Source organism: Mauremys reevesii, linkage group 9 (assembly GCF_016161935.1).
Source record: "Mauremys reevesii isolate NIE-2019 linkage group 9, ASM1616193v1, whole genome shotgun sequence".
Lineage (NCBI taxonomy): Eukaryota > Metazoa > Chordata > Testudines > Geoemydidae > Mauremys > Mauremys reevesii.
The window spans coordinates 97,048,168-97,076,167 of NC_052631.1; the positions used below are offsets into that span (position 1 = coordinate 97,048,168).

The window sequence follows — 28,000 nt, forward strand, 5'->3', positions numbered from 1 at the left end:
GCTCCTTGATCCATGCCATGCCAGGATTGCTGTGGGATTACTATATTAGGGGAGTAACACATGATGCTTTCCCAAGGCTCTTCACTATACAGCCTGCAGCAGAGACCTTCTGAAATGTGCACGAGTCATAAACGTCCACTGTATCACTGGGCCTTAGTGAATTAAAATGTTTTTAGGGTTAAAATCCCACTAAATACGAAGTCCAAATTACTTGCTTTCCCATTGGAATGACCTCTCTTTTCAAATGCTTACCCATAAATGATAGAACAAGGAGGATTGTATGAGCTTTAAAAATATCAGGCCGATTCTTCCGATGGTATAAATGTGCATGGTTCCATTGAAGTCAATGGAGTGACCTCAGTTTACACTAGGAGAGGATCTGGTCACTAGTTTTAATTAACTCTGAATAATCAATGTTAAGTTATGGAGAAAAGATAATTGTTTGGCATCTATTCTGCCTTTGTGAGGGAAGGAAGCCGGGATGGCGGATGGTCAGGCAAATCAAGGAGTATTCCTTGGGCAAGTATTTTCTGTCATGCTTTGGCCAATGCCCAAAGTAGAGCTGCGTGACAAAACTTGTACATCACCAGCATGTTCTGACCACTGTCCCACAGGAGTGACAGCACAGCCTATGGAATTTTATAGAAATCACTGTTTTTCAGTGGAAACAAGGAGACAGGAGTTAGTGATGATCTTATTTAAACTTCCCCTCAACTATATTTATTTCATTTCCTTTGAATTTGGGAAATACAAGTGCATAGATAAACAAATATGCAATTAACCAAGTGAATCAGATTCAAAATTTGCTACACCTCTGTAGAGGTCTCAGAAGGCTCTGTTTAGTTTAGCTTCATCAGCTCCTAAAGCAAATATCTCTCTGCTTCCAATGGGAAGGGGCCACTGTGGATGGACTCATGAGGCCTTCTACAGGACCCAGGAGAGCTACGGCCGTTTCCGCTGTCCAGGGAGAAGAGAGCTGTGAAGAGACGCCATGGAGCTGAGGTGAGCCGGTCAGGGAGGTGGCCAGTTGATGTACAAACAACATGGGGGTTGGTGGGTCCTGTAGCCCAAAGCAACACAAAGATAGGAGCAGCAGGTTGCATCCACCAATGAACCACTCACCAAGTCTTGGCAGAAATCAGTATCACAAATCCTGCAGCTACTTCCACGTGAGTTTAATAAGTCTGTGCTTTCAGGTTATTTTACATCATGAGAACCAGTATTACAGGTTAATAAATCTCACTCAAGAATAGCCTACTGATCATAACAATGCTTGCACTGGGTGACATTAAAACTTCCGGATCCTTGAGATTGTTGGCAGAGTAATGCAATATTCTTTCAGTTGCTGCAAACGCTCAGAGTATTGTATCCTTCAACTCAAATTCTGTCCTCTGCTACAAATACACGACACTCAGTGACTTGGACGGTAGTGGCATGCTCATGAATGAGGGTAGAATTTGGCCATTTACAATGAATGCATTTTTTTCCTTTTTAACCATATGCACTCTCAACTCCCTCTGTAAATATTTATCTTCAAAGAGAAAAATCGATTCTATTAAAATTGTTTATTAAAATGCAACATTTGAAGAAAAACAAATTAGGGGTTTTTGTTTTTTTTTACATTTGCCAACATCTCTTAACCAGGCAATCCACAGAAAAGCAATAGAAAGGTTTAACTCTATGTTGATTAACCACTTGTTCTATCTCTTATCCACTTGATGTACTTTGCTAATCTGGTGTAGATCCCATATTTGCCCTCCAGTGCACACTCTTCCCCCCAGCTGGTTATTCCAGTTAGAAACCAGGTACCTTCTATTTCTGTGGTATGAGGGCCCCCACTGTCCCCTTCACACGTATCTTTAGCCTCTGAATGGTAACCCGCGCAGAACATATACGGTAAGATAGAAAATGTGCTGCTTCTCAGGCACGTTGCACGGTCAACGAATGGGACTTTCAGAACCTGGAGGACTGTGGCCACCCGTCCCCGGAACAGCTGGCTCCCCCAGCCACTCACGGTGCCAGTTCCATGCTTGAGGAGGCTGTTGGTGAATTCCTTGCTGGCGATGCAAATAGGGGTGACGTAGCTGTTGAACTCCAGCGGGGTCCCAAGCTCTAGCAGTGCTATGTCATTGTGGTGCTTGTTTTGGCTGGCATTGTAGATGGGGTAAGGAAAGATGTTCACCACTTGGCGATATTGCTCGGTACCATCATTGACTTCCGTGTTGTGTTCCCCTGGTGAAATAAACGTGGTGCTTTTTACAATTACAAGTAACCTGTGAGTGACTAAATACACTGTCAGGGTCAGTAACTACACATACAACTGATACTTTTAGTGTCACTAAGGCTCAGCTGGGAGCTAAAATGTTGTAAGTTCAAATCCCACACTAGGAATTGGCTGAGACCCAGTGCTGATAGTGCACGGCACTACGAGGAGATATTAGGTGTGCCGTCTGTTGGATGAAACAAGGTTCACTGTGCCTGTTACTGTATAATCTATTTGCTGCTATGTGTTTGTGTCACTGAAGTCTATTAACAGATCTAAGCCCCTGATCCTGCAAAGGGAGAGGTTGACAAAAACTTGCCAACTGCAGAACTGAGGCCAAAGTGTGTGGTGATCTCCTCATCTAGGGTCTGATCCTGCCCCCATTTGAAAGCGACTTCAGTGGAAGCAGGATCAGATCCCCTAGTGTCTGCCCTACAAGAAGTAGGAAACCAAATACCAGTGATAGTTCATAAGTAGTTTCCTTTGCTATGTGATAGAGTCCCATGCTGCAGGAGCAGGTTATGAGTTATGTCCCTTATGGTGCAAACATAACCCATTGAGTTTGTGCTATAGGCGCCCTTCTGTGCCGATCCAGGGAGGCGATGAATTGGTACAGTCCCCAAATCCAGAGCCTTGGCTCTTTTCTTCAAGCTGCAGCAGCTCAGACTTTTGGCTCTGGAAATGCCTGATGCAATGACCACCCTCTTGAGGTGACAGACCAGGGACTGCAATGAGCTGCTATGGGCTGAGATAATGCTCCATAGCTGAGGGCTCTAACAACTCAGATCCTTTGTGGATCAGCACAGAGGGGAACCTGCAGCACACCCGCACAAGGGGTTACACATACATCAAGTTTAGCTCACCATGCTGAATGATGTATCAGACCAGAGACGGCTGGCTGCCCAGCTAAAGATCCAACAGTATGTTACTTTTACTTACACACACACACACACACACACACACACACACACACACCAACCGGTCGGGACTAACCCTGGCCTGTTGGAAAATAGGGGGTGGCAATCAGAGTTTTGTAGCGGTTGGGATAACAGAAGTTTGGTGATTCTTTGCAGGGTTGTAAGGGGGAGCGTTGTCCTTGGATATTACAAAGTCTCCCAAACCAAGAATATATTTTAAAACAGACCCCTTATTAGCAAACAATACTCCAGAACCACAGCAACCAGCAAACATTCTGCATCTTTGCCAGAAGGACCGCGCCCCCCATAGAGTTAGATGCAGGTAGTTGTTGCCAGCACCTGGAATATTAGGCCCTACAAAGCAAGTAGATAAAGTCTCTGTTCCAAAGCCAGTCTTTCCCAGCTCCTGCAGAGCCCCCTCCCCCAGCTTCCTACCCTTTCCTCTGGTGTGGATAAAAATCAGCTGCAGGCGGTTTGCTCTTTAGGGCTATTGCAGCTGATTTTTTGGCAGGCTATTCCCTTCCTTAAAAGATTTTTCTAGACAAAAAAGGGGGGAATTTGTCAAGACTTCAGGTGTTTTGAGGCTGCACGGCGTTAAGATTTATCTGGCTACAGTCAGAGAAGTCCTTTCCTACCCAAAGGAAAATCTGCCTGCCCAGGCAGCTTGCTAACTAGCTCTGCAAGGAAACCAGAAGCAGAATCGCTTCCCCCGCTACTGTGACCAACATCCTAAATCTGCAGGTAACTAGGGTGGGATGGAGGGGGATCCTGAGACCTGATCAATAGCTTGTCACAAGCAACCCACTTCTCTTTTTTGTGGCCCAACGTGGGACGGGCATGTTTAGCCTCTGCCTCAATCTTCCTACGAGCTTTGCTGCAATCTCTAGAATCTGAGCTGTTCTGTCGGTTGCATTCGCAGTGCTTCTGCTTCGAACAGTTTATTGGCTGCCTGCTGAGCGTGCCACGAGAGAGCCTGAGGTTGTACTAGCTTGCTGTATTCTTGTTAATGTTATTGTTTGACCAGGGCTACTGTGCAGCTCTGCTCACTACATTGCTTCTGAGACACGCTCAGAGAGAGAAAGAGAGAGCGAGAGAGAGTGTGTGTGTGTGTGTGTTCAGTGCATTAGGATATGAGATATAAATGAGGGAGTAGGAATTTCTTTTCAGATGACATTACTAAGCTGTAAAAGTAAGATACATATGGGGGAGACTTTGAGGGTTTTTTTTTCCTGTTGGTTTTTCTTATTGATATTGCTGCATAATTGTTGCAGAACAGGCTGAACATATGCTGTATGTGGAATTTGTGGGGGGTAATTTTAACGGCTTTATTTTTGTTTGCTAAATATTTCGGGGTGGGGGCGCTATTGTGCTATAATTAAAGCTAGGTGTTTGGCATGGATGGAGGGGAAAGTGCAAGGTGCCCGATGTTTGGCATATACTCCAAAGTCACTGTGAAAACCTGCAACCCCCAGATTTTTTTTCCTCTTTACTTGGTGCTTGTCAATAAAATCCACTCCAGTAAAACCCAGCTGTGCTCCTGGACAATCATCTTTCTATCCCAATCGGAGTGGTGTGTGTGAAACATTTGTAATGAAACTAGAACTGGATGAACTTGCCACAAAATGCAAACCCAGAAACAGACCCATTTCCAAGCAAAAAATGGGCCCTTCTAACGTGAAACAGTTTCCGCTGTATAAAGAGCGGAAGTTGTGTACTCACAGTTTAACAGATATGCTCTATCACCCTTGTGAACTTTCATGGAGGCAAAACTGGTTGAAAGTAAATGGTAGCAAATGTGGCACTCAACCTTCTGTGGACCCTGATCCTGTGCAGGTGCACCCCGCACTGGCATGGAGCTCTGCTGAAATCAGTCCCGGGGCCCACCCAGGCCGAATCAAGGGCCAAGGGTGCAAAAGTAAGTGGAGGATCAAAATCCAGGAAGTGCCTTGAGCCATTCTCATTGATGGGACTTGTGCTCCCTAGTTTCTTAAGCCTTTTTGACAATCCCACTCTTAATGTCTGAGTTGGTCCAAATTAAGTGACAGTTATAAATATGCCCAGATCACCTAACTTTTATTCTGAGTGTGTTGCACGTTTCAATTGAATCTGTTGTTACTGGCGGCTGCTACTAACTAGATTTATGTCCCATGTGCTCAGCAGTTATAATATGAAATAGACACTTCATAAACAACGTGAGGAAACTGACTTGTGCCACACCTGTGAACCATCACTTTTTTACCCTTGCCAAATTCCTTGCCTTAGTTATGGGGCCCTGCATTGAATTATCTTCAGGTTTCCCATAGGCAATGAATAAAAGCTGAGTAGCTGGCAGGGATGGGGACAGCGGGTTGAGGGGGGGAATAGCATTGGAAAAGATGCAGTGAAGTCATTTTGTGGATGTGTCAGTTTTGGTTTCCTAGCGCCTGTCTACACCTCACAGTTCCTCACATACAAGTTCAGTTTTCTACTTCAGTCCATAATTTCTACTTTCTACAGAATTTCAGTCTTTACAGGATCCATTTCTGCTTCTGCTGCAGGATCATCTGGATCATTGATCACTCAATTAACTTTCAGATCTGTGTGATGTTTGGGATGAACAGTTATTTTGATGGAAATTTAAGGCCTGACAACAATGGAAGCAGAAATGCAGTTTTTAGTCACTGGCAAGACACTAGTTGGTCAATGCATTTGGAGCTGTGTGGCACACTGCCACCGATAGTCCCATATTAGGCAAAGCCAGAGACGCTCTTATAAACAGAGTCCTGCAAATCTGCGGATATCCGCTTTGTAGCCACAAACGTGGATATCCGCAGAGCACTTTTGTGGATGGGATGTGCATACAGATTTTGTATCCACGCAGGGCTCTATTTGTAAGGTATTTCATGTTTTGTGTCAGCTAAGGCTCCTGAGGGGAGGCTGCTCCTTGTCATATTCTGAGGGGTTGTTTTATGGATTTTTGTTTCACTAAAGTGAGACCCCAAAACTCCTCCCTTTTAGGCCCTAGTTGTTGGGAGCCATGATCCTGGAGACAACACTAAAGCCACCTGAGCTTACCTCTTCGAATTTACTATGGGCCAGATTTTCAGTTGGCGTAAACTGGTGTAGCACCATTGAAGTCAGTTGATGTATACTAGCTAAGGACCTGGCCCTCCATCTTTGTTTTCGATAGTCAGTGGACACCTTAAAGCCTGTTACATTACAACTCTAGCTGTACCATGGCACAATTGTCTGGCCTGGAGAGAGGCATCCATGTTCTAATACAGTTTGTATGTACAGCTGGAGTGGGATAACGTGGCTATGAGGCTGTAACACAACTCTTGTTCCCTACCTGCCAAAAACCACGTTGTCCCATCAACATAACAAACAAACCCTGCTGGAATATGGATGCCAGTCACAGGTCTAGGGGAAGCTTTGCCATGATAAACATGTTCATAAACTAGATAGCACCAATTTTATTGAGCATGCCTAACTGAATAGCCACTAATGCATTCAGACTTCCTTTTGCTTACCTGCCACGACAGTAACCTGTGCGCCAGACTCAATGCAGTGCGCTGCTGTTACGATCCATTTTTCATTGACAATAGACCCCCCGCAGAATCCTACTCCATTCCTATTCTGCAAATGAACCTACGGAAAGAGAAATCCAAGCCTTGCATACCACACAAACCAGCGAGGAAGAGAAATCAAACATCATAGGTATATTAAGGGAGCGGACAAAGGGTGAGGAACAGCCGCTGCTAAATGGTACATCCAAAACTGACACCGTGAAAGCAACCACCCCCTTTCCCTCATGCTCAAAGGCAATTCTTCTGAGGAGCATCCTTCCGCCTCTCTTGAGGTATTCCTGTCCAGTCCTGCTGGTTTGACCACATTTCACAGGACAAACTTACCAATGGCTAAAGACCATCTCCCATCCCCCCTCTGGCTAGGTCATGACAAGGGGAAACCAATCTGACACAACGTGAAGTTCAACTCCCCTCACAGTCATCCCAGACAGACTCCTGAACAGGTTATATTGGACACCAGTGAGAACAGTGGCAATGGACCAGATCCTCTGCTATATTAAGGCAGCTAGATGCTGCTCCAGGGGCAGCCAGGGGATACAGGCCTACATGTTCTACGTTCCAAAACTTAATTTCAAATTAAATATGCAAACTTATTAGGCACAATTAATTTAGAAGCGGGATTTCCCAACCATGTTGTTCCTTAAAGACCACACGATTGCTACTAGAGATCAGCTTCCTCCTCTAAGTGTACCTACTGCCTCTTTAGCCCTGAGAAGCAGAATTTTAAGCATGAGAGATCAATACTTATAACTAAGAGAAATAAGCCTACATACTACAAGAGGTTTGCCCCGAACAGGAGCTGCTCTGCAATTAAAGATCAATACTTTGTATCTCGCAGGTCTCTGTTAATAAAGCACAGTATCTATTTGTACAGATGAAAGATAAATGTCCCTGTTAATTCCAACCATGTTTTAGTTTGGCAAGAGACATCTCTAAGTAAGTCAATTGTAGACTTGAAGGTACCTGGCCACTGGAGGGCAGCTATAGATTGAAAATTACAACACGAAACCAGCTACTTAAATATCAGGCTGCAAAAGCATGAACATAATTTTAAAAAAGTATTTGCTACTGATTTGAGATGTGACCCAAACTAATCTACAGATCCAACTGTCCCCAAGATTTGAGAAAGTTTAGATGAAGGTCTGAATTCTGTGTCTTGGGCCCACGTCCATTAGCAATGTCTTAGATTTCAAGTGACGTTAAAGGCCTTCTCTAACGTTAGTCAGGCTGTTTGTGCCAGTCCATCACGGAAGTTACAGCACCATAAATTCTTGCCCAGAGCTGGTGTAGTGGTGCATGTTGTTAGTAATTCTGGGCTACCTTTTCCCCGTGTCCTTGTCTGTCTCAAGTAGGCCGGCCCAGGTGTGGGGTTTTCTGCCCGAAGTTATCCATTGCAGCCACTAGGGGTGTCTCTTTCAGCTGCCAGGAGGGCCACCTTTCTTGTAGTCTCCAGCTATCTTCCTGCACGGAGTAATTTGCTCACTCTTTAGAAACCATCCGTCAACAAGAACTCTACACAGAAATGTGTGGGGTGCTGGAAAGAAGATAATATGGACCAGAGAAAGCTTTGGGGGGGCAGGGGAAGAAAGAGGTGCAGGAGAGAGACAAAGGGGGAGAAAAATAGGCGACTGCACACTTGAGAGGGTGGGGAAGAATGCCTCAAGGAGTGAATGGGAAGGAGACACAGAAGGGGGACATAGCTTGTAATAGAACCCAAATGGAGTACCGGACCACTCGGAAACACATTGCAGGAGGTAGCAGACCTTCTGACCATTGCCAACTCTTCCAGGATAGCAGGTCTACTAGCTACTTTCCCATATGATGGTGATAAAACTAGAAACAGGGAGGCATCCATGTTTAGGGTAGCAGGAGATTCGCATGGCTTGGTAAAGGCCTCTCTAGATTTGGATAAGCGTCAGAATTTGAAGGAGTTTTTCCAGTCCTGTGTGGTTCCTCCCTCACTCTTTTTAAATGTGTATCCTACCATGGTGTCTCCTGTGTATGATTTTATGTCACTGAGATGAATCATTGTGTAGTGGTGTATCATCACTGTGCAACATATGGAGCTGGAGAATCTAGGGCTTTGAGCATCTCTGGGCTGGTAGTCAGAGCAAGACTGCAAGCTTTGTCATTCCTGGAGACAATGGGTCTGTTTTTTTCCATGATTGCACCTAACTGTTGATTTTAGATGTTGAATTTGGGGCCATGACGTCTGTCAATTTTGGATTCCAATGAAGAACCTATTGTCAGCTTGTTTCTGACCATCTATGCTCACATAAACACAACTGTTTTGCTGTCATCCTTAAGAGGTAAGGCAAATGGTCACTTCTGCCTGCTGCTAACCTTCTAACTTAAACCCCCTTCACTTCTCGGCTTTTTCAGCAAAGCTGTCTCTGCCTCGTACTGAGCTCTCTTTTTCGCTACCCAGCTTCCTAGAAATACCTTCTTAAGAATGTCATTCTTCCTCTGTTTGAGACCGGATTAAAATACCTCCACTTGATCTGTCCGAGTGAAGATTTTATATCCCGTTTTGTGCAGCATCTATTTATTGGTCTTGGAATCCCCATTACCGGTGGTGCTGGGGCTCAAGATATCAAAAGATTGTACCTCATATTGATTTTGTTATTTCACTGTTTAGTTCGCTCAGCCATCGCTGGATACATCAACCTCGTCAAAGCCAGGATAACTGTGGAAGACTTTGAAAAAGGTTCCATTTAGTAACAGTTTCTTCTGCACCTCTCTTCTGTTGCTCCTTGTTTTAACAACTGTTTACATAGCAGTTGGTGGGTGTTTTGTTTGCATTTCCCTGGTCCAGACATCACAATATTTCTGTTTTATTACATCCTTGTTGGTTTGGATGGAGATGGTTGTGATGTTGCACTCTATATTATTTTAAGAAAGTATGCTGATGAGTGTGAATATAATGTAACTGGAATATGCTTCATGCAAAAGGTCTCTTGTAAGGTATCATTACAAAGCTTATAATCTACTGAGTGTGGTCATCCTATTTGTATAAATGTATCACTCTTGTATCTGAAACTAGAAATATGAACTATAACTCTGAGGGCCTATTGTAATTATGCAAAGTGAGAGCCATTAATGGTGGTTTGGATTCTTGATGGCTCCCATCAACAAGGACAATTGACTGGGATGGCTCTGTTGGCAGGCAGGCCTTCCTGTGAGTCAGGCTGGGAGGACTGAAGGCTTGGGGGGGGTCTTACAGTGACATGTGATCATGTCACCTGAACTGGAATCCATCTTTAACCTGGTGTTTTTCCATTCAGAAGGAGGGGTGGGAACCCAGAGAGGGACAAAGGATTCCTGCCTTATGCAAAAGATAGATAAGTAGGCGGAACAGAACAAATTGGGTGGCCATAAGGAGGAATCCCCGAGCTACCACCTGAGCTGGAACAAGGGCTGTACCAGGGGAAAGGATTGTGCCCAGACTAGGAAGGCGTCCAGTCTGTGATAGAAACTTATTGAAACATCGCTGAGGGTGGATTTTATCTGTATTCAGTTTTATTACTGTACTAGGCTTAGACTTGCGTGTTTTATTTTATTTTGCTTGGTAATTCACTTTGTTCTGTCTGTCACTACTTGGAACCACTTAAATCCTATTTTCTGTATTTAATATTTAACTTTTTACTTATTAATTAACCCAGAGTCACTATTAATACCTGGGGGAGGGGCAAACGGCTGTGCATCTCTCTCTCTCTCTGTGTTATAGAGGGCGAACAATTTATGAGTTTACCTTGCATAAGCTTTGTACAGGGTAAAATGGATTTATTTGGGGTTTGGACCCCATTGGGAGTTGGGCATCTGAATGTTAAAGACAGGAACACTTCTTAAGTGGCTTTCAGTTAAGTCTTCAGCTTTGGGGCATGTGGTTCAGACCCTGGGTCGGGATGGAGCAGATGGGCGTGTCTGGCTCAGCAAGACAGGGTGCTGGAGTCCCAAGCAGGCAGGGAAAGCAGGGGCAGAGGTAGTCTTGGTACATCAGTTGGCAGCCCCCGGAGGTTTCTGTGATCCAACCCGTCACAGTCACAATATCTGTTTGTGACTTCTGGTGAGGAATAAGCAGATGGAGTAGATGAGACTCCTTCAAATATATATAGGACCAGTTTGTCTGATGACGTAAATTATCATAGCTTCATTGAAGCCCGTGGAAGTACACTGACTTACACCCGCTGAGGATCTGGCCCAATCTGTGTTCGCATAGAGGTGTTCCATGGTAAGAGAGGGTGAGTAAAGAACATAGCAATTATTTATATGATGTCATGTGTGTGCATGGCACTCGCCAGGCAAAATGAAGCCTCTGAACCAAATCTAAGACCCAATCTTGCAAGTGCTGGCAGACCCTTCCGGAGCCCCCTCAAGTCAGTGGGTTTCTGCCTGGGTGCAGGGATCTTCCCACTTGGCTCAAACTGCAGGATCAGAACCTTAAATTGTAAATTCTGATTCATTCAGTGACAATATCATGAAAAGCGGCCCACGGTTTAGTCTAAAGTATTAAAACATGGCTCTGTCTCTTCTTCCTTGTGAAGTTGTGCCCCAAAATGTCAACATGTCCCCCTATGTTTTGCTTGATCGGAGAAGTCTTCCCCTTCGGCTGCTTGCAGTGAAGTGCTTGGCGCACTCATGTATTATTCTGCCAGCAGCCAAAACTGGTTGGATTGTCCCATTTGGACAAAGATGCAGTCACTCTGTCTCCTAGCAAGTTGCTAGTGTGGCCATGAACTGGGCAAAGTAGGTTGCTACAGCATAGATAAAGTACATGGGCCAAAAGACTCTGAGATTTTAAGTGTGTGACACTGGCTTCTAAAAGCATATAGAAGAAATTCTGCTATGTACAAAATGACATGAAAGCAATCAAGTTTAGCAGGATAACAAACGGGAACAGAACATCCAGTACCTGCCAAGGAACTTCACCTTTCCTGCTTTCCACTCCACCAACGACTCGTGTAACTTGCTTAATAATGGGTGTGATGTGAGTGGTATTGTCTGTTGCTTCGTCCTGATCATTGGTAGAATTGTAGTACCACTTGTCAAAGGTGTTCATGGCTCGGGTGTACTTGCTTTTGGCTTCGGGAGCTGTAATCCTCCCACATGGAAATGGCACTGTGAGAAGAATTCATAGATTCATAAGATAGCACTTCAGCTGGCCATGCATCATAATAAGTGTTATTACAAATGAAGTGGCAAAACTGGAGCTAAATGTTTCACGCATCTCATCGGCAAGATGATAAAGGAGCTCCAGGGGAGTGGGCTGATTTAAGTGGTTCATGTTTATGTTTGAATTAATTTATAGTGATGTAAGTAGCTCTCATAGTCAAATAAACACAACAATAAACTCCATCCGGAGGTCAGAAATAGGAGCGCCAAGCGATATGCCTTTGGTAGTGCAAGCACAAAGCTTTACCAGGTTTTAGAAATCAGTTTTGAGGACTTGAAAATGGAAAAAACAAACATAAACCTTTGTGTATGTGCACATGGGGATGTGATTAACTCAGGCCTTTATTCAGCATGGTACTGGCATATGCCTAACTTTAAGCATCAGAATAGTTCCATTGACCCAAGGGGTCTACTTGCCTGGTTAAAGTTAGCATGTGCTGAAGAATCTGGCTGAATTGGGGCCTCACATGGCGTAACTCTGTTGTAAAGTCCTTGTCACCTAACCAGCAGTTTTATTAAGAGATTTCTAGGGGCTTGGAGTTGTGTTGCATGGAAAGGATGTCACGGGGTGGGGCCAGAAATGAGGGGTTCAGGGTGTGGGAGGGGGCTTTGAGCTGGGACTAAGAGTTTCGGAATGTGGGGGGGCGGGGCTCTGGGCTGGGACAGGGGTTGGGGTGTGGGGTGTGAGAGGGCTCTGGGCTAGGGGAGCTGGCGCTGGGTGGTGCTGGGGATGAAGAGTTTGGAGTATAGGAGGGTGCTCTGGGCTGGGGCCGAGGGGGTTGGAGGACAGGAGGGGATTCGGGGCTGGGACAGGGGGTGGGCTCGGGGGTGAGGATGAGGGGTTTGGAGTGCAGGAGGGGGCTCTGAGCTCGTATTGAAGGGTCGGAGCACGGGAGGGGGATCAGGGCTGTGGCAGGGGGTTGGGGCACAGGAGGGGGTCAGGGGTTCAGGCTCTGGGTGGAGCTTACCTCAAGCAGCTCCCGGAAGCAGCGGCATGTCCCCACTCTGGCTCCTATGCGGAGGCACAGCCAGGTGGATCTGTGCACTGCCCTGTCTGCAGGCGCCACCCTTGCATTTCCCATTGGCCATGGTTCCCGGCCAATGTGAGCTGCAGAGCCGGGGCTTGGGGCGGGGGGCAGTGTGCAGAGCCCCTTGGTTGCCCCTACACATAGGAGCTAGAGGGGGGACATGCCGCTGCTTCCAGGAGCTGCGTGGAGCCATGGCAGGCAGGAAGCCTGCCTTAGCCCCACTGCGATGCCAACCGGACTTTTAACGGCCTGGTCAGCGGTGCTGACCGAAGCCACCCGGGTCCTTTTTTGACCGGGCGTTCTGGTCGAAAACCAGACACCTGACAACACTGCCTGCTATGAAGCTCTCCACTGAGCCCTGTCTCAGTCAGAGACTGTGGACCACTCTGTGAACGGGAAGCCTACAAGCATTTCACTTATGCCACCAACCCATGGTGGTGGCCACATGCAACCATGCTTCCTGGAAATCACCACTCTGCATCTTCTATGTCTAGCTGGTTCTGCCTGCTCCCCCTTCCAACCCTGTTGTTCCTGTACGAATGGCAGCTTATACTCTTTACCTGGCTTACTAGCTAACTGCCAGGAGTCCTGACTCCAAGCAATTGTTGCTGCCAAAGAGATGGTGGGGGATCTCAAATAGGTTGTCCCCTGGGCATTTCCCCTCCTATCTCTGGAGATGATCTCCACATTCTGAATAAGTTTGAGAGCCTTAGGAGATGAGGGGAAGGGAGATTAATTGTGCCCTATAGTGCCAGATCTCTTCAAACCAGTTGATGTTGGACTCTTGCTCAACATCTGGTTCTACTCAGTAAAGTAGTAATGCAAATGCGACATTTCTGACCCAACAGATCCGTTCCTTGTTTATATCGGTCAAACCTGGTTACTTTCATGACAAAAGTAATTGCTTACTACTTCTTGCTCCTGTTTGCTCTTCACTGTTCCTGTCTTCCACTGTACCAAACAACCCACATAATTCCCAGTTACAGGTTCTAGTCCATCATTTGCATCGGAGTCAGAATTCTTTTAGCAAAGTTCCTATCGGTTATACCTGTGCAAATCAGCTTGAAAACAGTAGGGCCACAGGGAAATGGCTGATTTTGTTCGGCAAAACCTCTATCAATGATAGTGATGCACAAGAAGGAAGCTTATTATTTTCTGTGGTGTTCAGCTTGCTTACCAGAATGATGGGCTGTACATGTGCCTAAGAGATTCATGGTAGGCATGTTGCAATAAATCAAACACTTAAAAAGGTATCGAGGAGTTTGGGAAAGCCTACTGGGTGGTTCGGAACATCAGAATTAGAAACCAAGAAAATCAACTCTCTCTGTTGCACATGTAAAGAGAGAGATTTCTCCCACTGCGCTTGCTTATTATAACTGACATTTCTATAGCAACTAACTACAGTGCAGTATAAATACAGCATGTGTCTGAGCTAGAAGAGCATTGAAATTATACATGCATATGTAAATATTTTACAACCGATGAAGGTGAGAAGACTATTAAAAAGCTGTTGATAGATTAGTAAACGCATTTTAGAGTTTTGAAAAACAAGTTGGCATTTCTAAGCACTTTAAATGGAGGTAGTTAACTGTTATTTTCAATGGCCACATCTCACTTTCTTTATGAGAGATCATATCTTTTACTTCATCAAGTTCTGTGTAGCTCGAAAGCTTGTTTCTTTCACCAGCAGAACTTGTTCCAATAAAAGATATGACCTCACCCAGCTTGTCTCTCTAATAGCCTGTGCCCAACATGACTACGACCTCATTGCAAACAGAGTTAACTGTTCTTTTCAATGGCCTCTTACTTCTAACTTATTTTATATCACAGTCTAGTGATATGTCAAATTTGGGAGATGTAACAAGATAAAGTTGCTTCATGATGATTTTCAAAGTAAAGCTTCCTTCTAAAGTTGCAACCGTGAAAATCCATGTATTTCCTTTTAAAGATTTTTTTTTTACCTCCTTAATAGTAGATTTAGGTTGCATATTTTAGCATCAACTTCATGTCTTTTTCTGACTATCAAGTGGTGGAATAGAAATAGTACCCAAAAGCAGCACGAGCTTGGCATGTCTCCAGTGAAGACTTCTCAAAGAACTTGTAGGACAACTCCCCATGATGTTCAAAGACGGGGATCTAGCCGTGTTCTGTACCATCTATGGGATGTAGCCCATTCTGATTGGATGTAGACTTTCTCCATCCTGTCTACTGTAATCAAAAAGCCCACAGCATCCCAAATATGAAGAACGTGGGATCAACAATGTCATAGCTCTTGCTTGCAAGAACTCATATGACATGCATGCCTGTGGGCATGAGAGCAGCTGGGCACATGGCTTCTCCCTCTAGAAAGTTAGGGGGCCCCACAGAGAATGTTGTAAAGGGGTCATACTGGTGCATTGGCAGAGAAAAAATAGACATGACCTATAGATGAGTATATGGCTGCCTGAAACAAGCAGTGGTCCCAATGCCTACTCTTAAGCATCCCATTCCTGCTCTGTAGAGTGGTGGCCTGAGTGTGGCCCTATTTTTTCTATGTCTTGTTTGAGGAAGAGGTTTATGCCACTAACTGCACGCGTGGCCCTTATCTGCCACAAAACGTCCATGGCTATTGCTAACCTGCTATACTACATGCTTCATAACATGCTTTATGAAAAAACCATAAAGGCTGAGAGTTCCAAAGCAACCAAGGGGATATAGATGCACTTGCCCTATTAATGTCAATGACATTGTGTGCCTAAATACTCTAGGAAGCTTTTGAAATCTCATCCCAAATCTTTAAATCATTTTAGAACTTGACCTGCAGGATCACAGGATTTTCCATCTCCATTCAGTTTATAGCCAGGTGCACAGGAGCAAACAACTTTGCGGGGTGGGTCATTGGTGCAAAAATGCTTGCATCCTCCATTCTTAGTAGCACAGGTTGAATCTGAAAGAAATTAAACCAAACCCATAAGACACTTTAAAAGTGCAATAAATGCAAAGCTGAAGATGACATAGATTAAGGAGCATGTCGCTGAGCTGATCAGGCCTTTAGACTTCAGCATATTAACAACCCAAACTGTTGCATGGCAGAAGCAAATTTGCATCCTCCGTTCTTCCGATGAAAGCGCTGATCAGGATACGCTACAGTCAGAAATTTGTGCCTGGTGTGTATTAAGGGAACCGGAGTTAAGAAACCCATTTAATCTGGAAGCATGGCAAAATCCCTTTGTCTGCCTTGAAAATCTCAACAAGCATAACTAACCCATGCACTTCTCCAAGGAATACATGTACAGCTTATGTGAGACCAAGAGGTTAAAGCAAGGGCAATTATTTTTTGTCAAGGTCCAAATTTCGTGGGCAAGATATAGTCAAGCTCCAGACCCCAGAGAAAATAATACAAATAATAATAAATAAGTAAATAAAAAGATTTTGGGGTCAGTTCAATAGCATCTGGCAGTCCGGATTTGGCCGGTGGCCCATCTATTGACTACCCCGAGTTAAAGCCAATCTCCCCAAAATGGCAAATGTCTGAGCTCGAACTGGATGAAAATGGTGGGAAAATGTATTGTGGAAAGTCATGGGGAAGTGGTAGCATCTGTGGGTCCCCTCCTTTCTCTCTCTGCTGGAGAGTGTTTTGGCTGGTGGACTCCCGTCTCATTGCTGACCCACTGGACCTGAGGCCTGCCCTGCACTGCCTAGCCTCCTGGCAAGCTATCAAGGAGTCTGGTTTCAGAGACCTGTTTTGCAGTATGGAGAGGGAGCAGAGTCCGCTAGGGCAGCCTCCTTGTGGACTACAACAGCACCGGTTCTGACACCAATGACTTCAGAGAGATTGAGGCCACTCAGCGTTTGAGAGCTCTCTGGGACTTGGCAGAGCCGCTTGCAAGGGTTTGTACAAATATTTGTACAATATCACGTGGATTCCCCACCACACTCCTCCTCACCATCTGTCTTCAGTTTGGATTCAGGTGACCAGATGCCAGGATGAAGGGTGCAGTGTAAACCTTGGGATAGACTTCTGATTTCAGATTGGTGTGAACCCAGAAACTCTAAGCAAAAGTCAGTTTAAACTGCCAGGTTTTGTATCGTAACAGATTTTCCATGACACAAACCATAAATCCTCCCTAATCAACATGAACAGCTCACGAGCCTGAGCCCAGCTTTCGATGAAACTGAGCTTGGAGCTTATAATGGAGCCTCATGTAATGCTGATGCCTCTGGGTGGGTCCATGGCAGTGGATCTTGTTGCACGCATCTCTGCTGTCTAAGCAAAAAGACTCAGCCCCCAGCTTCAGCCACTGACACCGCACTAGAGGTGTCAGTGTTACAGGTCATGGCCTGGATAGGAAATTGAACTGGGAAGCCTCTGGAGCTCAGGGTGTGCTTCCCCAGCCAGGGGGAGTATGTAGGACATGACATCTTGATGTGACATTCTGTTTCCCCTCTAGTGGAGGCTTGGCCAAGTGGAGATGGATGAGCCTGCTACAGAGATAGCTAAGAGAGTTGAGTCTTTTAGCTCAGGCAGTAGATGCTCATGCATTAAGATCCAGAGGTCCCTAGTTCGATCCCCATTGCTGCCGACCAACCCAAGGGCATTCACGTTATGCTCACATTTTGTTGTGAACATTTTTGATGCATGCTCCCCTTTGCTTTTCTCTGTCTTTCGGGAACCTCATCTTCCAGGTGTCGAAAGTGACTAGTCAATAGACTTGCTTGTAATTCTCAGTGAGTGCTCAAATAACTTCACAGTAAATCATCTTCCCTCCCACTCCTCAAGGACACATCCATTCCACTAGTCATGCTTACGTGATCGTTAACTATTTTTATAAAGTCACTTCATTTCTATTGCTATTTTAGTCCCAGTCTGCCATCCACAAGCAGACTGCAGTGGCTTGAGACCATTTTATATTTGCTGCAAATTTAAAACACTCTTCCAGACCCGCAACTCTTCCCTGCCAGAGTGAAAACACAAGTAGAAAGAGAATCTCTTCTCAGTGCTCATTCATTACACTGGATCTACTAGATCAGAGGCTGAACAGGAACAATGAGACAGAGATCCTAGCTCCTTAAAGCTATTTTCATAATCTCCTGAGCCCTTCAGGAGAGTATTTGCATTTTGTTTGTCTTTGGAATCATATGGTGGGTGTGTGTAGTTGATCATTGCTCATTGTCAAACAGGGCCCTGTGTGCTGTGATTGAAACTGTTGGGCAATACTCAACCCCCCAGCACCGTAGCTCTGATCCTGCTCCCACTGAAGTCAATGGGAAAAACTCCAATTTGATTTCTGTGGATTTTGGATGAGGCTCCATTCCTCTCTATCTCCCCAGGAAGTTGAATGGAACCATGGGGTGAAATCCTGGCCCTGTTAAAGTCAATGAAAAAAATCTTGTATTCTCTTCATTAGGCTCAGGATTTCACCCATGGAGTTAAATAGCCCTGACTAATATAATCCATACAGGAAGGGCTTGTAATAGGGAGAGAAAGGAGGTTCCTGATTAAATATTTGCATTGGCAGACATGACATTACTGAGCAGGCTGTGAATCTGATTTTCATTTATAATATGTGATGGCTGCCACCTTGACTAACACCAGGGTTTGAACCAGGGAACAACATAGCGAGAAGGCGAAGTTGCTTTAGCATGAGCTAAATAACCAATCCTTACTAGCGGGGGTTGGTAGGGTAGCATCTCCTCTATGGATTCCAATGAGAATGGAAGTTATTCACATCCACTTTGCCCAGGTGTAAGTGACTACATATGGAGCAGGGCAGCAAAGAATCTGCTCCCTTGGTACGTACCTAGCTCACAGTTCCTTCCTTCATACCCTGCTGGGCACCAACACACGTAGGAACCAACGTCATCTGCACAACGGGCTCCATTTTTACACGGATTTGGATTGCACTGGTCTCCATCTTGGAAATGAAAACAAGATCAATCAATTAGCAGACAAGGGTATTTCTCACTTTTGCTACTCAACAGTGAGTGTTCCCCCATCCTACCAGGCTCAGGATAAAGAATGTTAAGTTAAGCTTGGACCTGAAAACTTCTTTTTAAGGGAAAAGTTAGATTCTGGAAAATAATTACATAACAAATTGACAGAGCAGAAATCCACGGTGACCTCTGCAGCTGCGTTATGCACAAAGGCCTGATTATGGCGTCACACCTGACCTCACTACTGTCTTTTGGTGTGTTAGTTCCCCTGACTTCAGTTGTGCTCTGCCCAGTTCTCACTAGTGTGAGATCAGAGTCTGGTCCTATGTCTCATCTAGCTTAGAAACTGGAGCTAGGAGGTGGCTTTCCTTGGGAACATGCAGAGCCAGCTGTCTCCAAACTAGGTTTTTTTTTTTAAGTTCTCATCCTTCCTTGAAGAAGACTCTGGCATGGCCGCCTGGTTTTGAGCCTTTACTATAAGACCCTGAACTTTAGGGCTCAAGCTTTTCTCCTTTTCTGTGAGGGCTAGAAACAGACTTCTTAAAACAAATGAAAGCTGAGATTCTCCTGTGAATCCAGCTCTAAGAAAAACACCAATTATCAGAAAATTTGCAATAAAACCCGGGGACTTGGCAATTGAATTAGTGATGCTGAATCTTAAGGAAATAAACTCTTAAAAGACAGAGCAGAGCCACAGCAGAAGGAGAAGTGAAGCGTGCCCTGATGCATTCATGTTACACCAGCAAATTCAGCTGTTAATGCTTCTTCATCCTCTCTCGCCTTCCCCCTCGTTCCAATGCAAACAGGAGGCAAAATATAACAAATTACAGAATGTCCAGCTTGCAGGCCAGGGACTGGGTGTTTTGTCTCCCAGTGGCTTGTGCAGCCACTTATACTGGTGCAAGTCAGCGTAAAACTCTACCTCGACGGCATGGTAGAGTTTTACAGCCACTTGCCACGTTCAGCATTGCAGACACAGAGCACAGGGCAGCAGAGAAACTTGGAAACTGCCAAAAGGTTGCTTGTGTAGTGCAGAAGATGGCCACTTACAGCCAAATTCCCTGCTGTGCAGAGTATTAGGTCTGGGCATGACTGAAGCTCTCGAATTGGGTTTAAGTGGTGCATGGGTCTTGAGCTGCATCTCTGCATGGGAGTGAATTTCACTCATGCAGCACAGATGTTGGTACTAGCAGCCTGTGAGCTAAACAAGTAAAACATGCACAGTGATAAAGGAGAAGATAAGATTTTTTTTTTTTGCAGGGGGTCGTTCGTTTCAACCATAGAAAAACAAAATACAGTATCTCAGTTTCATGGTGATTGTTTTTTCAAAGGACAATTTTAAAAGGCAAATGTAACATTTTTATTGTATAGTCTGGACTGACTCATGTGAGTTATTTAAGAGTGGCGATGTTCTGTGTGCTCAGCCAATCTATGAAGCTGAAACATCCTTAGTTTCATACGGTTAGTGTTCATTGAATATATTTTTTTGTGTGGGTGAGGGGGTGGTAATTGAGGTTAGGGACCAAGGAGTGAAGAGACAGATTGTAAGTGTGAAGCAGAGCTGGACAAGAGATGCAAAACAAATGTTTGTGAGCATTGGTTTGAATTCCAAACAGCTATCTGCTTTGGCCACATTTATAGCTCTCTTTAATACACGATGTCCAAGCAAACATGATGTGCTCACACACATGTTTACAGAGGGGCCATTCATAGGAAGAGCCATATTTGCATGTGAACAGGGCATTTGCTACTGGCCATTTGTTCTCAAACCTTAAAGTTTCATTTTTCCATAGGAGCTGAACCATTCTACATGGTTTACACGACCAATCACACATCACAAACTGCAAATGGTCGAGGTGAACTCATACAGTGAAACTTGTTCACACAAGCTGTTTGAACAAATGCAAATAATGAATAGACTCGTAAAAACCAACACTGTGAATTATCTGCAAACAGAACAGGGAAAAGAACTAAATTGGGGGGATATAGTATTCATCATGCATAACTTTGACCAGCTCTACTGTACAACGTATTCCATTCAATGTGAAATATTATTTTAATGAATACCTGTACCTCCCGTTACTTATAGGCATGTACTGAAAGGCAAATACAGGATGACCTTATGGTTTTTATGTATGTGGAATGTGGAGGAAGCAAATCTCTTACCAATATACCCTTTCCAAAACTCCATCTACAAAACAAACAATAAAATGAATAAATTATCTTGATATTTAATTTGAAAATTAAATTACAGAACTAGCAAGAGGTAAAGCCCCAAAAACTTTAGGTAAAGGATCCAAATAGAAAGTTTTTAGGATTATAATCACCTTTCATGAAGTGGGTCAGCACGGGCATAAGTGCTTATGCAAGACTCACATGAACATAGGTGTTATGCTGGTCTATTACACAGATTGAATTGCACCCTTTGGGGAAAAGAGGTTTTTTCCATGATTGCCTGCATCCTGTCTCTCCCCCAGTAGGTTCATAATGGTGGAGCCAGTGTCATTCTGCCATAACAACACTCACTGTTTTTTCCGTGTTTTCAAAGACTTCTCGTGCTTCTTCAAAACTGCATTTTTCTTCCTTACATTCTCTCTCCAGGTTCCCTGGAACAAACTCTTCCAGTCTATTTGAATTGTACCTCTTCTGCCTGCGCAACATTGAGCTTGCTTGTTCATTTTTGATAAAAACTGTAATAAAAAAACCCATAGACCATAGTTACAGGCTGGTATATTTCCCCTCAACGTTTTAACTGTCATGTTAAAGTGCTTTCCGTTCCTGGGTTTTCACCACCTAGACACCATGGATATGGGCATATTGCACACGCATAGTAAAATTCTAGTATAGCGTATTCCTTTTCCTGTATACGGAGGGTACCTGTGTAATATAACTGTGTCCACACTAGAAGCTGTAATGGTATGACTATATCAGTAAAAAACCCACACGCATAACCAAAATAGTTAGGCTGGTACAAAACCTTTGCGTAGACCAAACCTGAAGATGCTCGTTGAGATGAATGTTCTTGGTCATCTACTTGGTCAGCCAAATTTTCAAGAGCCTTTCTTATGACTAACAGGCCTACAGTGAAAGACATCAAAGCCTCTCATGGTCACTAGATGGTGATGTCAGTTCTGCTTGGGGTTAAAGTTGGTCATTAAGTTTGTGAAACGTTAGGTAGCTTCTTGTTCATATAAGGTTTATACTATAACAAATTTTCGAGTGAATGGGAGTACATTTCATTGGGCACTTGAGACCTGGTGGGAGAGAGAAGAAACTCATCATGATTACTAGAAAGGGAACTTGTGAGGACTAGTAACAGCCAGACAGAATCTCTATTTGCTTTTAGAAGGCTAGTTTCTGCTCTCACTTAGTGCCTAATTAAACACCCATTGAAGTCATCCGAGAAACTCCCACTGACTTCAATAAAGCCCTTATTCCAGATTTATACTTTGACTCTATTTGAGTTCATTGGAATTACCATCCTCACTTACCCCCTGTAACTGAAGGCAGGAACTGGCCCTTCTGCTGGAGCTCCCTCTGCAAGTGATTATTCTGACTTCCAACTGTTTTTCTAACATGACTGCAAAACAAGCCTACAGTTCTGTATTCCTTGTGCTGACACTTGCTTTCAATTAGCTATGAGAATTAAAATCTTGATCTTAACAGAACTACCTTGCCTTGCAGTAAACAATTATATTCTCCTGGAAAGCAAGTCTGGTAGAGACTTGTGACTATTAATACGAATTGTCCAATGGCAATAGCTTGGTTTGTGTTTAGGGGAGGGATCCAAAATTGATTTCTCTCCTCTTCCTTGAAGTTTTGACCATTGACCGGTTCACACTTAAAATGCAAACGCGATCATCAGGGCCACCCCGAGGATTCAGGGGGCCTGGGGCAAAGCAATTTTGGGAGCCCCTTCCATAAAAAAAAGTTGCAATACTATAGAATGCTATATTCTTGTGGGGGCCCCTGCAGGACCCCGGGGCCTGGGGCAAATTGCCCCACTTCCCCTCCCTCCCCCACGGGCAGCCCTGGCGATCATTGTCAACAGATCGCCCGGAGCAGCATCAATATGAGTAAAGATGGTTCTATCACCTTACCCTGTGCAAACAATCCACCCCTTTTGGTGGTGACTGTGCTTCTGGGGCCTGCCATTTTGCATTTGAACTGTGCAAAGGGTGCAGTCCAAGACATGTTCAGCTCTGTGGGCTCAGAGACAAACCAGATAGTTTGAGCCGCTTTCCACCCTGCTTGTTTTGGCAACTCTGCTGCTTTTCTCCACAATTAGTCTCCAGACTAATTACACAAAAACTAGAACATCAGTTGTAACATTTTCACCTTGTATCTCTTCCTGGACACTTCTAGCCAATAGGAATACAGCAGGCACCTGTTCCAATTAATCTACGTGCACCATGTACAGATGGTAATTAAAATATAGTGCAAAGCACCCCTCTAACTCCAGTTACTGCCGTTCTGCCATTCCAGCTAATGCAGGCATGTCCTGATCCTGCAGAATGCTTTAAAAACAAAGCCCTGGACAAAAGGCGACAGGCTCACTTGGGGAATGGCATTTTATTTTATTCCATCCCCAGCGAAACCTCTGGCTGGAGGCAACTGCCAATAGCTAAGCAGGTGAATCTAAGAGTCAGTGGAGAGACTAAAACAACGAGGAGTCCTTGTGGCATTTTAGAGACTAACAAATTTATTTGGGCATAAGCTTTCATGGGCTAAAACCCATTTCATCGGCTGCATGGAGTGGAAAATACAGGAACAGTGTATAAATACATGAAAGGATGGGAGTTGTCTAACCAAGTGTGAGGTCAGTCTAACGAGATAATTCAGTTAACAGCAGGATACCAAGGGAGGAAAAATAACTTTTGTAGTGGTAATGAGAGTGGCCCATTTCAGACAGTTGACAAGAAGGTGTGAGTAACAGGAGGGGGAAATTAGTATTGGGGAAATTAGGTTTAGGTTTTGTAATGACCCAACCGCTCCCAGTCTTTATTCAGGCCTAATCTGATGGTGTCCAGTTTGCAAATTAATTCCAGTTCTGCAGTTTCACGTTGGAGTCTGTTTTTGAAGTTTTTTTGTTGAAGAATTGCCACTTTTAGGCCTGTTATTGAGTCACCAGAGAGGTTGAAGTGTTCTCCTACTGGTTTTTGAATGTTATGATTCCTGATGGCAGATTCGTGTCCATTTATTCCTTTTTGTAGGCCAATGTACATGGCAGAGGGGCATGACTCGTTAAATACACTTTCTCTGTACCTGGGTCTATGAGGTTTCCAGTATCCTGGTCGAGCACAGAACTGTGTAGTAGGCACATCTCATGGGGCATGGGAAGACTATTTTGCCATGGTTTGCTTTCAAGGAGTATCACGATACTGTGCTTTAGGCTCTCAGCTCTAATCAGTGAGTAAACACACTAGAAAGAATATTTTATCTTCCCAGCTAGGACAGGCTGTCTGGTTTGAAGTGAAATAACAATATAGTACTCTGCACCGATATATAGTCCCTTCCACCACCCCCACAACACAGCACAAACATGGATACAACCTCAAAACCCCACCTGGGGGGCGGGGTAACCTCCCTATGTAGGACTGGGTCCTGCTTCCATTGAAGTAAATGGTAAAACTGCCTTTGATTTCCTTAATGCAGGATTATGCCCCTGGACATGAGGAAAGATAGACAACAAATGGTGTGATAGTTGGTGCATCAGCCTCACTTCTATTAGAAATGTCTGCTCTTTGGCCAAACTGTTCTCTTGCATGCTCATGATCTTAGTTTAAAATATTGCATTTGAATTCAGCCCGAATTTGGCATTTAAACAATTGTCACAGTAGCAAATCCAAAGACCCTGTCATGTATTTATTGGTCGATTGGACAATTTGTTCTGGGATTCAAATACACCTTAAAAGGCACAGACGCTCATTTGTAAATATCTTTTCCTCCGATTGTTTTATTTGTATTAAAATGACTGAATCTAGAATAATTCCTTGAAATTAATAGTCATAAAATAAGCAGAAAAGTCCCATTCTTTAACTAAAGAGCAGCACAGCAATTAATTTTATCACCATAAAAACCCTCTTTTTTTTATTCTCAAGAGAGAACATATTTTTAAATGGAGAACCGATACAATTCAGCAGTCTTACTATGTGAATTTTGTTGCTGGTAAATGATTTATTCCTTATCAGAGGACAGAAATGTTATCCGATCTATGAAAGCAACTAAAAAGCAGAGGACTTGCTAGGTTTAAAATGAACCAACCTGTACATTCGGCACTGAGAAGAGATCCCAGAAGACCAGTGATGATCATCAGAGAGATTTTTGCCATTTTCGTGTACCACGCAATCCTTTTGCTAATGAATTGTGCAAGTAGAGAGAAGCTGGATCGATAGTTCCAAAGTACAGGCCCTTGTTTGTTTACTTTGGGTAACCCTTTAATTTAAGGTTCCCAAATGTGCGTTTGACGAGGATTCTCTGAAATGGTAGCTTGGATGTGAAAGGAGGAAGAACCACCCCAACCTTGCATGGGATAAACCTATTGCATAGTTTCAAACCCCAAGAAATATTGTGGGCCAGGTTAGGTGGGGTTATATTAGCTGTTGCCCATGTAAAAAAAACAGCTACAGAGCCCAAGTTCCAGAACCAGTGGCAGATTAACACATGGGCCCACAGGGCCTGTGCCCAGGACAGGTGGAAGGTCCAAGGCTCCCCGCAGTAGCCCGGGCTCCCTGGGTGCCTCTTACCACAGCCCAGCTCCGGCTTCCAGCCTGGCCAGGGGGCACAGGGCCAGATTAACACAGGGGCTGCAGCCCAGGGCCCCGGCGAAGCAGGGCTCAGGCAGGTTGCCTGCATGCTGTGGCCACACGCTGCTCCTGGAAGTGGCCAGCTGCTGGCACATCTCTGCAGCCCCTGGCGGGGGGAAGGAGAGGCAGGTCCGCGCACTGCCCCCGCCCCCAGTACCGTCTCCACAGCTCCCATTAACCCTTGTGGGGGTGGTGTTTGCAGGCCTGGGCAGCGCACGAAGACATGCTGTCCCCCTCCCCCAAGGGGCGCGCAGAGACGTGGCAGCAGCCGGCCACTTCTGGGAGCAGCGTGGGGCTATGGCAGGCAGGCAGCCGGCCTGAGCCCTGCTGTGCCGCCGGCCGGGAGCTACCTGTGGTAAGCGCCTCCTGGCCGGAGCCTGCACCTCACACCCCCTCTCACACCATAACACACTGCCCCCGCCTGGAGCCCCTGCACCCAAACTCCCTCCCAGAAAGCAGCTGATCTAACAGCGGTTCTGAGGTAAGAAGTCGGCTATTGTGAATTAACGATATTCTACATGTTTTGAGACTGAGATGTAACCACAGAATGGCTTGATGTTAATTTTAAGGCACGCGTAGTATAAGGTTAAAGCCTCGATGCCATAATTGTCATCATTTTGCTTTAAATTAGGAAAAAGACTTGTCTACAGGGGCCCCCACAAAATCTAATAGCCCTGGGCCCACAGGAGAGTTAATCCAGCCCTAAGGGGGCAGGTCTTGGGGAGGGAGGGGAAGAGCAGGGGGCAGGGCCCCACGGTGAGGGGGAATGAGGAGGGAGGGGAATATTCTTTGTGCCCAGGGCCCCAATAAATCTTAATCGGCCTCTGACCAGAACATCGGCTGGGGTGAGCTGATAACGCCGCAAACTCCCCTGTGCTGGCAGACCCGTAGAGGTCAGTGCAAGCCACAGAGGGGACGGTGCCGACTCAGTTATCTCCACTGGGTCCTGATTCAGAACCTCTTGAAGTCCAGGGAAGTCCCTTTAGTTGACAGTGGGGTTTGAATGGTGCACTTAATGCAGCCCTCCACAGTGCAAACTCTTAAGTATTTCTCTCTGTTTCACCCCAATTCCTTTCCCATCCCGCCCTCCCCCGTGAGTTATTGTAGGCAGCCATTCTGGCACAAGGCAGTATAATTTGCACTGGCTTCCATCAGGCCAATTGTTTAGTAACATGAGCACTGTGTTTATGGGGTTCTCTACAGTAAGAATGTGTATTCAGGGAAGCTTGCTGTAATGCAACCATGAGAAACTGAGTCAAGCCCAAAGGTGTGTACTAAATGCCCCCAACTAACCAGGCAGAGCAACACCTACTGTTGCTTGGAAACAAAGAGTGAGATTTTTCACCCCTGTCTGGGTAAAAGGGTCAGGGGATTGGAGTCCAAGACAAAATTCCTAGCGACTGTATGGAGCCAGAACTTTACCCTGGGGCAACATAAAGGAGCTCTAGAAACACCAGTTCCATCCAGAACAGGACTCCCCTGGTGCAGGCACTGTAGAGGACAGCTGTAAAGCTGCTTTCCAAGGACCCCCCAAAAAGCCCCAGTGTAGGCCAGGAGCAGGGCTGGAGATGGGAGGGGTGCGTCGGGGGCAAGTTAGAGGGACAGCACAGTCTTACTCAAAGTATCTAAACAGGAATACATGTCAAAGTAGGGTGACCAGACAGCAAGTGTGAAAAATCGGGACAGGGGTTGGGGGGTAATAGGAGAAATAAACTATATTATATAGTTTATATAAACTATATAAGAAAAAAAACCGAAAATCAGGACTGTCCCTATAAAATCGGGACATCTGGTCACCCTGTGATCTTTAGGCCCCTTTCTGTTAGTGCAGAACCCTGCAGCCATGTGGAATCCGGTTGATTTTCCAGATTGCAGGGCCTTGGTCAGTAATTGGTTCCTTGTCCTGGGACCATATATACACTTATCTTAACTGAGCTGATAGTATTGTTAAACGGAGTTCTAATCTAATACAATGCCAATCAAATAGCCTGCCTTTTAAGAGCTACCGCCTTCTCTTTTTACCCTGGAGACCCTTGTTCTCACCTGCCTTTCTGCCAGGAGTTTGCCCCCCAGAATAGATGACTAATGTGCTCATGATAAACACTACAGAATCAGGTCTCATAATTGTGGTACCGAGTACTGGTATAAGTACTGATTATTCCCCTCTGTTCGGCACTGGTGAGGCCACACCTGGAGTATTGCATCCAGTTTGGTCCCCCAACTACAGAAGGGAGTGGACAAATTGGAGAGAGTCCAGCGGAAGGCAATGAAAATGATTAGGGGGCTGGGGCACATGACTTACGAGGAGAGGCTGAGGGAACAGGGGTTATTTAGT

The 28,000-nt window shown here is 45.0% G+C and overlaps 1 protein-coding gene across 2 annotated transcripts; it reads right to left on the reverse strand.

The window, feature by feature from the left end:
- Positions 1-805: 805 nt before the first annotated feature.
- F9 (coagulation factor IX) lies at positions 806-25,249 on the reverse strand. 2 transcript variants are annotated; one of them, XM_039488836.1, is made up of 8 exons: positions 25,124-25,249; positions 21,386-21,549; positions 21,026-21,050; positions 18,727-18,840; positions 15,744-15,872; positions 11,659-11,864; positions 6,690-6,807; positions 808-2,232 (listed from the first exon to the last, which is right to left on the reverse strand). In XM_039488836.1, the coding sequence occupies exons 1-8, from the start codon at positions 25,188-25,190 to the stop codon at positions 1,688-1,690; spliced, it is 1,368 nt and encodes a 455-aa protein (XP_039344770.1). In that variant the 5' UTR covers positions 25,191-25,249; the 3' UTR covers positions 808-1,687. The 2 variants fall into 2 exon arrangements, with proteins under 2 accessions (XP_039344771.1, XP_039344770.1); XM_039488837.1 differs by lacking the exons at positions 21,026-21,050; positions 21,386-21,549 and having other exon boundaries at positions 806-2,232; positions 25,124-25,239.
- Between the last annotated feature and the right edge of the window lie 2,751 nt (positions 25,250-28,000).